The 14,735-nt window shown below is 40.2% G+C and overlaps 1 protein-coding gene across 1 annotated transcript in view; it reads left to right on the plus strand.

The window, feature by feature from the left end:
* tmem67 (transmembrane protein 67) overlaps positions 1-14,735 on the plus strand; it is a 171,691-nt gene that overhangs the window by 135,377 nt on the left and 21,579 nt on the right. Inside the window, exons 20-22 of the mRNA XM_060824041.1 lie at positions 7,146-7,286; positions 11,714-11,794; positions 11,919-12,035. Coding sequence (XP_060680024.1) covers positions 7,146-7,286; positions 11,714-11,794; positions 11,919-12,035 — 339 coding nt within the window. The remainder of the gene's footprint in view (positions 1-7,145; positions 7,287-11,713; positions 11,795-11,918; positions 12,036-14,735) is intronic.

Here is a 14,735-nt window from a genome sequence, read left to right on the forward strand (position 1 = left end):
AAAACATTTTCGTTGTTTGCTATCACTGAGCCAAGTTTGGATTCAACTCACCTGAGACCTCTGCATCCCATAAGCTTTTATATTTTTGACCCATTACCATGTGGTAAATGTCCCTTTAAAATACATGTAGACAACATCTACTGCAGTATCCTTATCCAGCACCTTGTTATTTCCTCAAAAAATTCAATTAATTTAATAATTTACTTTTCATTTACAAAATCAGGCAAATTTCTCCTGATTATGCTTTGCCTTTCTACGATAGAGACAAAAAAAACTGCAGATGCTGGAATCAAAAGTAGACAGGTAGGAGGCTGGGAGAATACTGCAAGCCAGGCAGCATCAGGAGGTGCTGAAGACGACGTTTCGAAGGTAACTCTTCTTCAGGAGTGGGGGTGGGAGCTGCAGATAAAGGGGGTGACGGAGGCAGGGTGGTCCCCCTCAGCCTGGAAAACTCAAAATTGAGTTCTCCAGTTTCAAATAACCACCCTCCCCATCCCCTAACTCCCATCCCAGCCCCTCCTCCTCCCACTGCTCCTTGCTACCATCAGATTCATTCCTCCCATTGACCAACCAGATTGTACCCACTACCTTTCTTCACCTATCCCCACGTCACCAACCTGCCTCCCACCACCCCCTTTATCTGCAGCTCCCTCTACACCTACACCCAGTCCTGAAGAAGGGTTACACCCAAAACGTCAACTTCTGCGTCTCCTGATGCTGCTTGGCTTGCTGTTTTCTTCCAGGCTCTGTTTCTCTGAATTAATTCAAACAATTTGCCTACCAAGGAAGTTGGGCTAATTAGTCTATAATAATTTGGCATTAACCTTTTGTGGTCAAGTGACTCTGAGCCCAAAATTGGACATCTCAATTGACCCATAGCCAGAGAAATTGGGCCTGACAGAAATAGACTACACTAATTTAAACTGCTATTACCTACAGTGGAAACGAAGGTTAGAGAGATCATGAAGATTTAGGAAAACCAGTTACAACCAGTCCAAGGGTTGTACATTGGAAAAGCATAGATCAGATCTCTGTATCTGACTTCCACTCAGTGCCTGAAGGCATGCATTTGACACCTCCCCAGCATTGGATGTTGGCACAACACCATTGGATGCTTTGAACCTCACTCATGATCCAATTGGTCAGAAGCCATAGAATATTCAGAAAGGACAGCACCTCATTTTCTGCGGGACATCCACAGCCTTTTGGATTCAATATTGAGTTCAACAATTTTAGGGCTTAAGACATCTTCGCCCATGTCCTTACCCCAACCCTACCAGGCCTTGTTATCACATGGTCTGCTATTACAGAGCAGCCATCATTAGCCGCTAATTGTATACTAATAGCTATTCATTCTCCCCAGCTGATCATTATCCACTCCTTAGTCTTTCTAACCTCTCTTCGCTCTTCTCTCTCTCTTTCTCTCTCCCTCCCTCTCTCTCTCTCTCTGTCTGTCTTATGGGCTTTATCTCCACTTATCATATACTCTTACCTGCTCCCTCCACTCTATCGTTTGCATTAAAAAAAACAACCTTTTTCCTAGCTACCATTAGTTCAAAGGAAGAGTCACTCAACCCGAAACATTAACTCTGATTTCTCAGCACAGATGCTGTCAGACCTGCTGAGCATTTCCAGCAATTTCTGGTTTTGTTGTTTTTAAATATTGGTACAGTGTTTGCAAAGTGCCATTCCTCTGATACCTTGCCTGTATTTCTTGAGTTAAAATTCTTGTCTTTGTTTTCTTTTTTTCCTGCTCTCCCCAATTTTCTATAGTCCTCTGGGCTTTCTGTAATATTAAGTTGTTTGTGATTATTATAAGGTTTCTTTTCCTGTTTTGACTTAGCTGGATATCCATTGAGTTCTAATGTTGGCAGCATTACCTTTTGTCTTTGTCTTTACTAATTTGTCATTGATATTACTTCACATTTCTGTATCCAATCTCCTTTTGCTCGACCACCTCTCAATTTTCACACAATCATAGAATCCTACAGTGTGGAAGTAGTCCATGGGCCTATCGAGTCCACACCAACCCTCTGAAGAGGCACCCACCTATCCTATCCTGTCCCTGAAACCTTACATTTCCCATGGGCTAATTTATGTAGCCTGCACATCCTTGGACACTATGGGACAATCTAGCATGGCAAATCCACCTAACCTGCACATCTTTGGACTGTGGGAGGAACCTGGAGCACCCAAAGGAAATCCACATAGACACAAACTCAACGCAGACAGTTGCTTGAGGGTGGAATTGAACCTGGGTCTCTGGTGCTGTGAGGCAGTAGTGCTCATCACTGAATCACAGTGCCTCCCTTTGAACTATTATGCCATCCTTTCTGCACTAGCTTTCCAGCAATGTATTCAGTTCTTCTCCAAGGGTCATCACTAAAATAAGTCATAAGTTCAGTTTCATTTCTGCTACCAACTAACCAGCAGTCACTGTCCATATTAGTATATTGGTACAATCAACATAGATAGCAAGAGGAATGAAATACTGCAGGCAGAGTTAGAGCATTAAGAAAAAGATCTAACAAATAGGACATCAAGGATAGTAAGTCCAAATTCAATCTCCGTGTGAGTATAAAAGTAAGACAAAGTTTCTGTAGAGGACCATAGGGTTAACTTCTCATTAGAGCGAGATGACTGGTCATGAATTATCTTGAGGGTCACTATGCCTCAGGCAGGAGGTGAGATTGGGAATGTGAAACCTTCGGTGTGACCTCAGCCAGAAAAGGAATTGGAGCTGCATTATTGGTGTTACTCTGCAATGCATTGCAAACCAGCTGTCCATTCAACTGAATATAACATAAAAACAGGAAGGTAATAAAGATGAATACATGGCTGAGGGGATGGTGCAGAAGTAAGGGCTTTAGATCCCTGAACTCAAACTCAAAGTCAATTCTGGAAGCTGAAATACGGACAGATTGCACCTGAACAGAGTCACTACCAATTTCCTTGCAGCAGTTTGCTAGAGCTATTGGGAAGAGTTTAAGCTGCCTTGGCAGGAATGTAGTAGCCAGGAAATATTATCTATTGAATTGTAAAAGACAAACAGTCCCAGTACAGAAAAAGCATGGAAGCAAAATACTGCAGATGCTGAAAATCTGAAAGAAACACACAGAATGCTGAAGACCCAAAGCAGGCTGGCAGCATCTGTGGAGAGAGAGAGACAGAGTCAATGTTCTGAGTCTGGTATGACTTGTTTTCTCCAGCATCCTCCATATTTGTTCGAAATAGTATGATATTAAATAGGGACAAAGTAAAAAAAGGTTGATGAGGGGCATGGATAATGTTAATAGCCAAGGTCTTTCCACGTATGGAGTCAGATATTACGAGGGGGCATAGCTTTAAATTAAGGGGTGGTAGGTATAGGACAGGTATTAGGGGTAGATTCTTTACTCAGCGAGTCGTGAGTTCATGGAATGCCCTGCCAGTAACAGTGGTGGACTCTCCCTCTTTATGGGCATTTAAATGGGCATTGGATAGGCATTTGGAGGAAAGTGGGCTAGTGTAGGTTAGGTGGGCTTGGATCGGCGCAACATCGAGGGTCGAAGTGCCTGTACTGCGCTGTATTTTTCTATGTTCTATGTTCTATGTCTTTTTCCCAGGGAAGGGAAGTCCAAAACCAGAGGACATAGGTTTAATATGAGAGGGGAAAGATTTAAAAAGGACCTGATGAACAACTTTTTCACGCAAAGAGGAATATGTAGCCCTGGCCAGATCCAGGAAAATGGGGCTGATTCAGCATGGTTTTTTTCAAGGGGACATCATGCCTGAAAAATCTGGTAGAATTCTTTGAGAAAGTAGACAAAGTTCTTCAAAAGAGCCAATGGACTAATCCATTTGGATTTCGAGAAGATCTTTGACAAGATGCTCCACAGAAGGTTTCTAAAAAGTGCCCATGGTGTTCAGTGTAAGGTACTGGCACAGTAAGAGAATTAGCTGACTGGCAGAAGACAGAGAGTGGGGATAAAAGAGTCTTTTTTTCAGGATGGTGCCAGTGACACAGACTATTTCTGAAACATAAAAGGAATCCTAGTTCAGCATTCTCTTAAGATTAACATGAAGGTTCAGTTAGTAGTTGGGAAGGCAAATAAATGGTAGCATTAATTTCAAGAAGTCTAGAATACAAGAGCAAGGATGTACTGCTGAGGCTGTATAAGGCTTTGGTCAGAATGCATTTGGAATATTATAAGCATTTTTTGGCCTCAGGAAGGATGTGTTGGCATTCGAAGGAGTCCAGAGGAGGTGTGCAAGATTGATCCTGAGGATGAAGGGCTTGTAACATGAAGAGTGGTTGAAGATTTTGGGTCTGTGTTTGACAGACTTTAGTAGAATGGGGAGAGGAGATCTTATTGAAAGTTACAGAACGCTGAGAGGCTTAGATAGAGTGTACATAAAGTCATAGAGTCATAAAGATGTACAGCATTGAAATAAACCCTTCAATCCAATGCTGTATTGTCCATGCTGACCAGATATCCTAAACTAATCTTGTCCCATTTGCCAGCACTTGGCCCATATTTCTTTGAACCCTTCCTATTCATAAACCCATTGAGATGCCTTTTAAATATTGTAACTGTACCAGCCTCCACCGTTTCCTCTGCAGCAGCTCATTCCATTCATGCACCACCCTCTGCATGAAAAAATTGCCCCTTGAGTCCCTTTTAAATTTTTCTCCTCTCACCCCAAACTTTTGCCTTCAAGTTCTGGACTTCTCCACTCCAGGGAAAAGACCTTGCCTATTTACCCTTGTCCATGTCCCTCATGATTTTATAAACCTCTATAAGGTTACCCTTCAGTCTCTGATACTCCAGGGAAAACAGTCCCAACCTATTCAGCCCGCCCTATAGCTCAAGACCTCCAACCCTGGCAACAGGCTTCTAAATCTTTTCTGAACCATTTTAATTTTCACAAAATCTTTCCTACAAAGAAGGAGACCAGAATTGCATATAATATTCCAAAGTGGCCTAACCAATCTCCTGTACAGCCACAACATGACCTCCCAACTCCTATACTCGATGCTCTGACCAGTAAAGGCAAGCATACTGAACACCTTGTTCACTATCTTATTTACATGCGACTCCACTTTCAAAGAATTATTAACCTGCACTCCAAGGTATCTTTGTTCAGCAACACTCCCCAGGACCTTCCCATTAAGTATATATGTCCTGCCTTGATTTGCCTTTCCAAAACACAGCACCTCACATTTATCTAAATTGAATTCTATTTGCCAAACCTCGGCCTATCTGATCAAGATCCCGTAGTAATCTGACGTAACCTTCTTGAGTGTCCACTCCATCTCCAATTTTGGATATACTGGAAGAGACTTAGGAAAGATGGAATTACTGAGGCAATGACCATAATTCTCCATTCCACCTTAGACAGAGGGGTAGTCCCAGAGCACTAGGGAATTACAATGTTGCACCTTTATTTAACATTTTATGTCAGAGTACAAGACACTCAGATGCTTGCCAGAAAAGCACATGAGATGACTGTAAGCAGAAATCATGTGTACACAGTTAGTGCAACAAGCTCAAAAATCAGCACTACAGACTTTTACAAGTTATGGTTCTGCAGAAGCCATCATCTTCTACATTACTGAAGTGACCATTCTTCATTTTTGGGCCTAGATAGTAAATTGAGGGCATCACAGTGAAAATTGATTTTGTTATCTCCCAACAGCACATGTACAGTCCAGAAATAGTGACTGTATTGTGATAGGGAACATAAGTTTGACAAATATTGTTTTTTATTCTTTGCTCACCTTAAGGTTGCTGAAGCTCATTACAAAACCTGAGAATAATATTGGTCGTGATCAGAAATAGGATCTTTCTTGTGCCTGGTGTCGTGGATAACACCAATAATTTGATTTTACATAGTGACTTCACACAGAAATAAATCCCAAGACATTTCAGCAAAATACAAGAGTTGTTGACCACAAATAACAATTTGATTTTGCAGTACTGCTATAATATAAAGGAAATGCCACTTGCCTGTGAAGGAATGAACAACTACTCTGAGAGGTCATTCTTCTGTCTTTAAGCTCCTCAAAGGCAGTTGTGTCACCTGTGGCAAATATAAGCATTATTGTCAATCTCATTATATATTATTCCTTCTTGATGGCTAAGGAAGGGGTTTATAGACAAGCAGGCAGAAAACCATATTGTTGAGGCTTTAAATGTGCTGTTGAGTGTACCACACCACATGGAACTCAGTGTCTCAAGAAAGTGTCTCACCACTACATTCTCAAGGCCAGCTGGAGTAGGCATAGTGATACACACATCCCACGAATAAAATAAATGGTGACAACATCAGTGAAACATACTGCTAACTGGTCTGCACAGATCAGCATCAGAGCTCAACGCCAGGAAGATAAATCCTGTCAAGCCTGTTTCTGTTTTGCACTGGTTTCTCCGTTGCAAACTTTATTGCAAGATTACTTTGTAGGTTTTGCTGTGGATATACTTTTTTTGTCTAATTTTATGTTTTGTACATCAGTGTTCTTTTTGTTCAAACTTTGATTTTCGACTGACCACATGATATAATACTGTCATATAACATAACCTATAATGCGCTTAGAGTATTGTGTTCAGTTTTGATCAGCTGGTTATAGGGAGGATATTATTAAACTGGAAAGAGGGCAGAAACTATTTACAAGGATGCTGCCTGGACTCAATGCTTTGAGTTATAGGGAGAGGTTGGACAGGCTAGGACCTTTTTCTTTAGAGCGTGGGAGACTGAGAGGGTACCTTATAGATGTGTAAAAGATCATGGGAGGCATGGATAGGGTAAATGCACTGAGAGTCTTTTTGCCAGGGTAGGGGAATTGAGGACTAGAAGGCATCAGTATATGGTTAGCATGGAAAGAATAAAAGGAAACCTGAGGGGTGACTTTTTTACGAAGGGTGGTACACATATGTAATGAGATGACAGTGTAAGTGGTTGAGGATGGTACATTAATAATATTTAAAAGGCATTTGGACAAATACATGGAAGGAAGGGATTAGAGTGATATGAGCCAAGTGAATGGGAAGTGGGGTTAGCGTGGACAGACATTTTGGTCCAGATGGATCAGTTTGGGCCAAAGGTCTTGTCTCTGTGTTGTAGGACTCTATGAATCTGTAATAATTTTGTTTTCTTGTTTTCAGGTTGTTGGTTTTGAAAATCTAACTTCAATGGATCCTTATTCTCAGTTAAAAAGAACTCCTGAGAGCGATGTTGTACCAACAAGCCGTGTACTGAGATTTGGCGTGGCTAGCAGCGTTTGGTTAACAGTTGGTCTCATTCAGGTGGGGATGGTGTTAAGCTGTGATTTTTTATTTCGTTCTTCTTTACTCAGATCTGGGCATTATGCAGGGCTAACATTTGTTGCCCATCCCTAAATGCCCTTGAACTGATTGGCTTGCGAGGCCATTGAAGAAAACTGATCAGACTGATCTACATTGTTGTGGGTCTGAGTCACACATAGGCCAGACCAGTAAAAATGACAGACTTTCTTTCCTAAAGGGTATTAGCGAACCAGATGGGTTGTTACAACATTCATACACGGTATAATGGCCAGAGAGCATGAAGAGAAATCCCCCCCAAAAAACTTCTGTAGTTTAATATTTAAATTCTATTTCTGTTATGAATGGACAAACTTGATGGACTCTGGAGGTGAGCCTGCTGCTTTCAGCCAGCCTTCATCAAAGTGAAACATCAAGATTTGTTATGCTAAAATGAGTGCTAATGCTTAATTACCACATCAAGTTACAATGGAAACTCTAAGGAGCAGAGATTGAGGGTTGGGGGAGATGTTAAAGTTACACAGTTAGCTGAAGACTTTTGAAACATCCTGCCAAGATCAGCTCCTGAAATGCTTGTCCTTGTCTCAGGACTGAATATGACTGAAATTGGGGCTGGTTGAATTGATTAAATAAACGTGTCTGGGAGGCTTAGATGGGATTTGAAGAGGAATTTTTACTATTTGACCTCCAGAGGGACAGCAGAACTCTAGGGTGAATCAGCAAGCTGCTGCAGAATCTCCTTCTCTGTCTCAAGTGAGTTTACCAAGGAAACTAATATTGGACACTGACCTCAGGAAGTTGTAACTCTTGTGAATTGATTTACCAAAAGTTGTAATTTAGAGTGATAGAGTTTTACAGCAGGGAAAGAGGTCATTCAGTCCATTGTGATTACGCCAGTCATCAAGCAACTATCTGCACTTTTCCCAGTTTATAGTACTTGGCCTATAGCCTTGATTGTTATGCCATTTCAAGCAATAATCTTCTTAAATGTTGTGATGATTCCCACTTCCACTGCCCTTTCAGGCAGTGAGTTTGGAATACCCACCTCCTTTTGGTGGAAAAAAATTCCTCTTCAAATCCCATCTAAACCTCCTGCTTTTTTCCTTAAATCCATGCACCCTTGTTATTGTTTCCTCTAAGAAGATTTTTTTCTCCCTACATATCTTCTCTATACCTCATAATTTTATCATTTTGTCCCCTCACAAACTTGTCTCCTGTAAGGAAACCCCAGCCTACTTAGTTTCTCTTCATAAATGAAACACACCAGCTCAGGCAATGTTCTGGTGCTCTCCTCTACATGATTGTCATAGCGTGGTGATCAGAACTACATACAATACTCTAACTGTGGCCTAATAAACAACTTACACAGCTCCATCATAACCACCCTGTTCTTGTGTTTTATATTTTGACTAATAATATCCAACATGCCTTTTGACCACCTTATTCAATGATCAATGAACATGCACACCAAGATCTATCCGATCCGTTGTACCTCCTAATGCCCGAATTATTCATTGTGTACTCGCTTGTTTCATTAGTCGTCCAAAGTGCATCACTCACACTTTTCAGGATTAAATTTCATTTGCCATTGTTCTATCCATCTAATGAGCCACTCTACATCGTCTTGTGGTCTAAGGCCTACTTCGTTATTATTTAACCTACCACTAATTTAGTGGGTCATCTACAAGCTTACTGATCAAATCTCCAACACCCACATCTAGATCATCAATATACACTACAAACAGCAAAGAAGCCAGCACCAAACTCTATTTTACTCCACTGGAGACAGGCTTCCAGTCACATAAACAACCTTCAACCATCACGTTTTGCTTCCTCCCACTAAGCCAATTTTGTATTCCAATTTTCCAAATTGCACTGTTTCCCATGTGCTATTAACTTCTTGACTAGTCTCCTGTGTGACACCTCATCAAAAGCCTTACTGAAGCCTATGTATACTATACCCAGTGCATTACCCGCAGCAATATATCTGGTCATCTCCTCAAAAACTCAAACAAACATGTCAGACATGATCTCCCCCTGACAAAACCATGCTGACTATCTTTAATCAATCATTGCCTCTCTCAATGGAGATTAATTCTATCCCTCAGAAATTAGGCCTGGAAACACAGGCAGATCATATCCAAACTATCCCCAAGTGCATTGATAAAGTATGAAGATAAGTGAACTAGATATCAGAAACCATCCAACTAGAAAATCCTTGCATGGGATTTTGTACACTACATTAGTTTTGCTCATGCTGGGTATTGGATCCTTCATTCTGGTGAGTTGTTGTCTGAGAGTGGCTGCTGGTTTGTGTACTGTTATGAGTCCTAATGGTCACAGTAGTCTAGCTGTCAATTCGGAAATGCTCTTCATGTATGGCAGTGTGGCTAGTCCTTTGGGTTGCAGCATGTCCTCGTTCCATTGTCCCATGCAAGGACTGCACAAAACGCTACATAGGACAAACAGGAAGACAGCTAACGATCCGCATCCATGAACACCAACTAACCACGAAACAACACAACTAGCTATCCTTAGTAGCCACACATGCAGATGACAAGCAACATGAGTTCATCCACAGATTCAATCAATAAGCACATCGACCTGGACCCAATATACCGACCACTGCAACGGACAGCTGGAACTGACAACCGGAAGCAGCAGAGACAAACCACTATAAATGCCGGAGGAAACATCACAGAAGCCCTTCACAGGAGGCTCCCAAGCACTGAGAATGTTACCTATCATGGGACGAAACGTCTGCAACACAAATTCCCAGCTTGGCGAACAGAACCACAACAACGAGCACCTGAGCTACAAATCTTCCCACAAAGTTTATTACACTTCATGATTTGGAAATGCCGGTTTTGGACTGAAGTGTACAAAGTTAAAAATCACACAACACCAGGTTATAGTCCAATAGGTTTAATTGGAAGCACACTAGCTTTTGGAGCAACGCTCCTTCATCAGGTGATAGTGTCTATCACCTGATGGAGCGTTGCTCCGAAAGCTAGTGTGCTTCCAATTAAATCTGTTGGGCTATAACCTAGTGGTGTGATTTTTAACTTATTACACTTCACCTACCATGCATTTTCTCACTCAACTTGTTCAAATTACACTAAGCATCTCTGCATCCTCCTCACAGCTCACCCTCCCACCCAGCATTGTCTATTGCAAAACTGCAAACATTACATTTAACTTCCTCATCTAAATAATTAACAAATATTGTGATTAGCTGAGGCCCACACTGGTCCTTGCAGTACCCAACCAATGACTGTTTGCCACTCAGGGAAAAAGCCCCATTTATTTCTGTTCTTTGTTTTCTGTCTGCCAACCAGTTTTCTATCTATGTCAGTACCTTACCCCAAGTCCCATGTGCTTTAATTTTACATGCTAATCTCTGATGTGGAACTTTGTCAAAATGTCTTCTGAAAATCTAAGTAAACCACCTCTCTCCTATCAACTCAACTAGTTACATCCTCAATAATTTCCAATAGATTTGTCAAGCATGATTTTCCATTTGAAAATTTATGCTGACTCTATCCAATCCTGTGACTGTTTTCCAAGTGTTCTGCTATTAAATCCTTTGTAATGGTTTCTGGCATTTTCTCCACTACTGGTGTCAGGTTAGAATGTCTATAATCCCCAATTTTTGCTCTACCTCTTTTTACATTAACCATTCTTCAATTCATAGGAACTGTTCTAGAGTTTATAGAATCTTGAAAGATGACCCCCTAATGTATCCATTATTTCTACAGCCACTTCCTTAAGTACTCTGGGAATTTATCAACCTTTAATCCCATCAATTTCTCCAATACCTTTCCCCACTAATTCTGATTTCCTTCAATTTCTCCCTCTTATGAGACCTCGTGTTCCCCAAATTTTGGGACTTTATTTGTGTCGTACGTTTTGAAGTCAGAACTAAATTTAATTGGTCTACCATTTCTTTATTCTCCATTATAACTTTCCCAGTTTCTGACTGTAAGGGATCTACATTTGTCTTCATTAATCTTTTTCTCTTTACATACCTATGGAGCCATTTATAATTAGTTTGCATGATCTCGACAAGCTTACTCCTGTGCTCTGTTAAGCCCTTGTAATCAATCCCTTTATCGTCCTTTGCTGAATTTTAAACTGCTCCCAATCCTCAGATACACTTTGGGACGGGAAATCAATACTGGCCCAGATAATGGCACCTAGATCCCATGAATTAAAAAAAGTTATCCATAATTCTTTAGATTTGAAATTGTCTCTTTTTCTTGCTTTGCTGCCAAAATTCCTGAAATTTCAATTGAATAAGTAACTGTCATATTTATGATATAGTCAATTTGTAAACGGAACAGGACCAAGTATGAAAATAAAGCGTTGTACTTTTGTGATCATTTTGAAATATTACTTCAAATGGATAAATATGCATATTTTGTTTGTAGATGGTATTCTGCACTGCTATTTATGAACGATTTGTAGAAGACAGAATAAGTCAATTTATTGATGTATGTTCAATAAGTAATGTGAGTATTACACTGTAATATTTTATTTCTTTCTCAATGGAAGAAGTATTACCAAATTTTTTAAACTTGTTTTTTTACAAAATGAAACCAGGTATCTATTATTGTTCTGCATTTTCATTTTCAGATATCTGTGATAATTTTCTCACACAGATGTTTTGGATACTATATCCATGGGAGGTCTGTGCATGGACATGCAGACACCAACATGGAGGAAATGAACCTTAATCTAAAGAGAGAGGCGGTATAGTAACTTAATGTATGATGCCCTTCATTTAGAAAACTGAAGTAAAAACTAAACAATCTAAAAACAGACAAATGTTCCTCTGAAAATGGAGGTGATTGATTTAGCTGATGTGAAGTTTGTATCTGAAGCACTAACCTGCAGATTCCTTGCAGTGAATAAGCTTTTGCATATTCCAAAATGTTTTGAGTTTATTTATGGTTATTCGGCTTTTGTAATTCACATACTTATTGATGCTAAATTAAGCCATTTAATTTTAAAGGGATTCGAATATACCTATTTTATGGAATTCAGATGTATTTTTTACATTTTTTAATAAAGCTTTTTTTTTAACTTTAACCTTCTAAATTGCTCAGAACTAACTGTTGTCCTTTCCTTTAAAATTATGAGACATCTACTATGTAATATGCCATCTGTTTAATTTTAATCATACATCTGTCAGGAGATGATGTGTAGTGGTTCTGTCACTAGACAAGTAATCTCACAGCCCAAGTTAATGGTCTGGGACTATGGGTTCAAATCTCATCATATAGCTGATGGAATTTAAATTCAAGTAATAAGTTTGGAATACAAGCTAATCTTTATAATGTTAATAGTCACCATGAAATTACCACCAAAGTTATTAGAAACTCAACCTTTTCATTAATATCCTTTGGGAAAAATTTGTTGTCCTTAACCAAAGTGACTTTCATGTGATATTTCACAGCCCTCTGAAATAGTCTAACAAACCATTCAGTTCAAGGACCATTCAGGGTCAAAAGTTCTGCTCTTATCAGTGATGTGCACATCTCACGAGAAAATTTTTAAAAATATTGTTGTTAGAATAGATCCTCTGATCAACATAGTTCACATGTGAATGTTCCAGGTGCTTACACTCCAATTCTGAGTATCATGTTGTGTCCTAATTCAGCACAGACAATTATGTAGAATGAGTAGAAATGTCCTCTAATTCTGTATTGAGAAGACTGATGCCATTGAACAGAACAGGACAGGACAGATGGCCACCCTACAGCTGAAATGCATCCTTGCCAATGTAGGCACAACCACAACCATTTAATGCTCAACTGAGAACAAACTAGCTGGAGGCAGGAATTCAACCCCTCTCTCATGAAAAGGTTCTGCCTCTGAGCAATGTTATCCAATATATTTGACCGTACCTCTGTAATTCTAGCAGCATCATCGAGGGTGGCCACTGCTGGGTCTACAGTCTCTCCCTGCTTCCTGCCAGGAACCAGGATCCAGTTATTTTGGGAGACCAGTGGTAGAAACTAGAATGAATGTTCTGGAGAGCCAGACTTGGGACACAGCAATGAGTTTGAAAGGTGAAGTGCGAGAGTAGGAGTGGGAGGAGCTCCGATTGAGCAATGGGGCTATCTGTGAGGAACAGCCCTTCTTGTCCAATTTCCACCAACTCCCCTCCACCCCCTCCCCATCCCCACCCCCAATCCTTGACCTCCTGCTGTCAACTTTGAAATTGCAGTGCAGTGGGTAGTAGCTATATAAGAGGCTATTAATTGGTCAGTTATTTATTGTAGTGAAGACTGGTAGGTGTAGCTAGGCCTTAGCAAAATTGTTACAAATTTTAAATATATGGGAGAGAGTAAATAGATACTGAGAAAGTCACCTGGAGAGTTTTATGGCTACCCGCAAAGCAAAGCTGGTGGTTTGTAAAATTCTGCTAATGCTCTTCAGTCACTGAGAGAAAACCTACTTCCATGCCACCGACTCCAGCGCTCTCTTTCATGATCATCAGAGGGTGAAGCAGGCTCCTACCACTTTCATGTCATATTTGGCTGCAAGGGAAATCACAGAATCATAGCATCGAAAGAAGCCATTCAGACCATTTTACCTCTAACCATTGTCTTTCCTTTGTCTGAAAATTTGCACTGTTTCTATTCAAATAAGCTTTCAATTATCCATGCCATTAAAAAAACCACTTATGGTTCCCTCTGCAAAATCACCAACTCTGCACCATTTCAGCTCCTGAAAAACTCAGTCGCACCAAAGCTATCCCGATCTGGTTATTTTAATACATTGCCTGCCAGCCACCATAAAACTGAGGTTATCCATAACCGTACTATCTCTGTTTAAACTCACCAAAACCCATATATCCATCATCCTTCTTCTAGCTGACCTAGAGAAGTGCTATAATATCTAAATTTAAAATTACCATATTCTTTTTAAATACTCCACATCCTGGACTCTCCTCTAGCTCCTCACAATCCTTTAAGATATGCACTGTTTTCTGCTCCATTTCTGGCCTCTTGGACAACCTGTTTTTAAATGTTCTCGTGTTAGCAGACTTTTTATCAGCTGCCTGGGTACTACACTCAGAAATTCCTCCTTAACAGGCTTAAGGGCCAAAATGGCTTCCTGCTGCTCCTAATTCATACGTTCATCAAAATTGTTGCCTCTTTATATTGCTTTCTTCTTTTAATACAATTCTAAAACCTACCTCACTGACCAAGCTTCTCTCTATTGGTTCAATATCGTGTATTGTTTAATAATTTGTCTGTGAGGAGCTTAGGCATTTTATAGTATTAAAGGGTGCAATATAAGCTTTGATTATCAGGGAGTCTAATACATCAGTGCAGAGAGATAGTGAAACTTTTTTTTCTATTAAGTCATGGAGGGTGTGCTTCACTAGCTAGGTCAGCATTTATTGCCAATTCCTAGTTGGCTTGAGTTACTTCTGCAAGA

The sequence above is a fragment of the Hemiscyllium ocellatum genome, chromosome 4 (assembly GCF_020745735.1).
Source record: "Hemiscyllium ocellatum isolate sHemOce1 chromosome 4, sHemOce1.pat.X.cur, whole genome shotgun sequence".
NCBI classification, from domain to species: Eukaryota; Metazoa; Chordata; class Chondrichthyes; order Orectolobiformes; family Hemiscylliidae; genus Hemiscyllium; species Hemiscyllium ocellatum.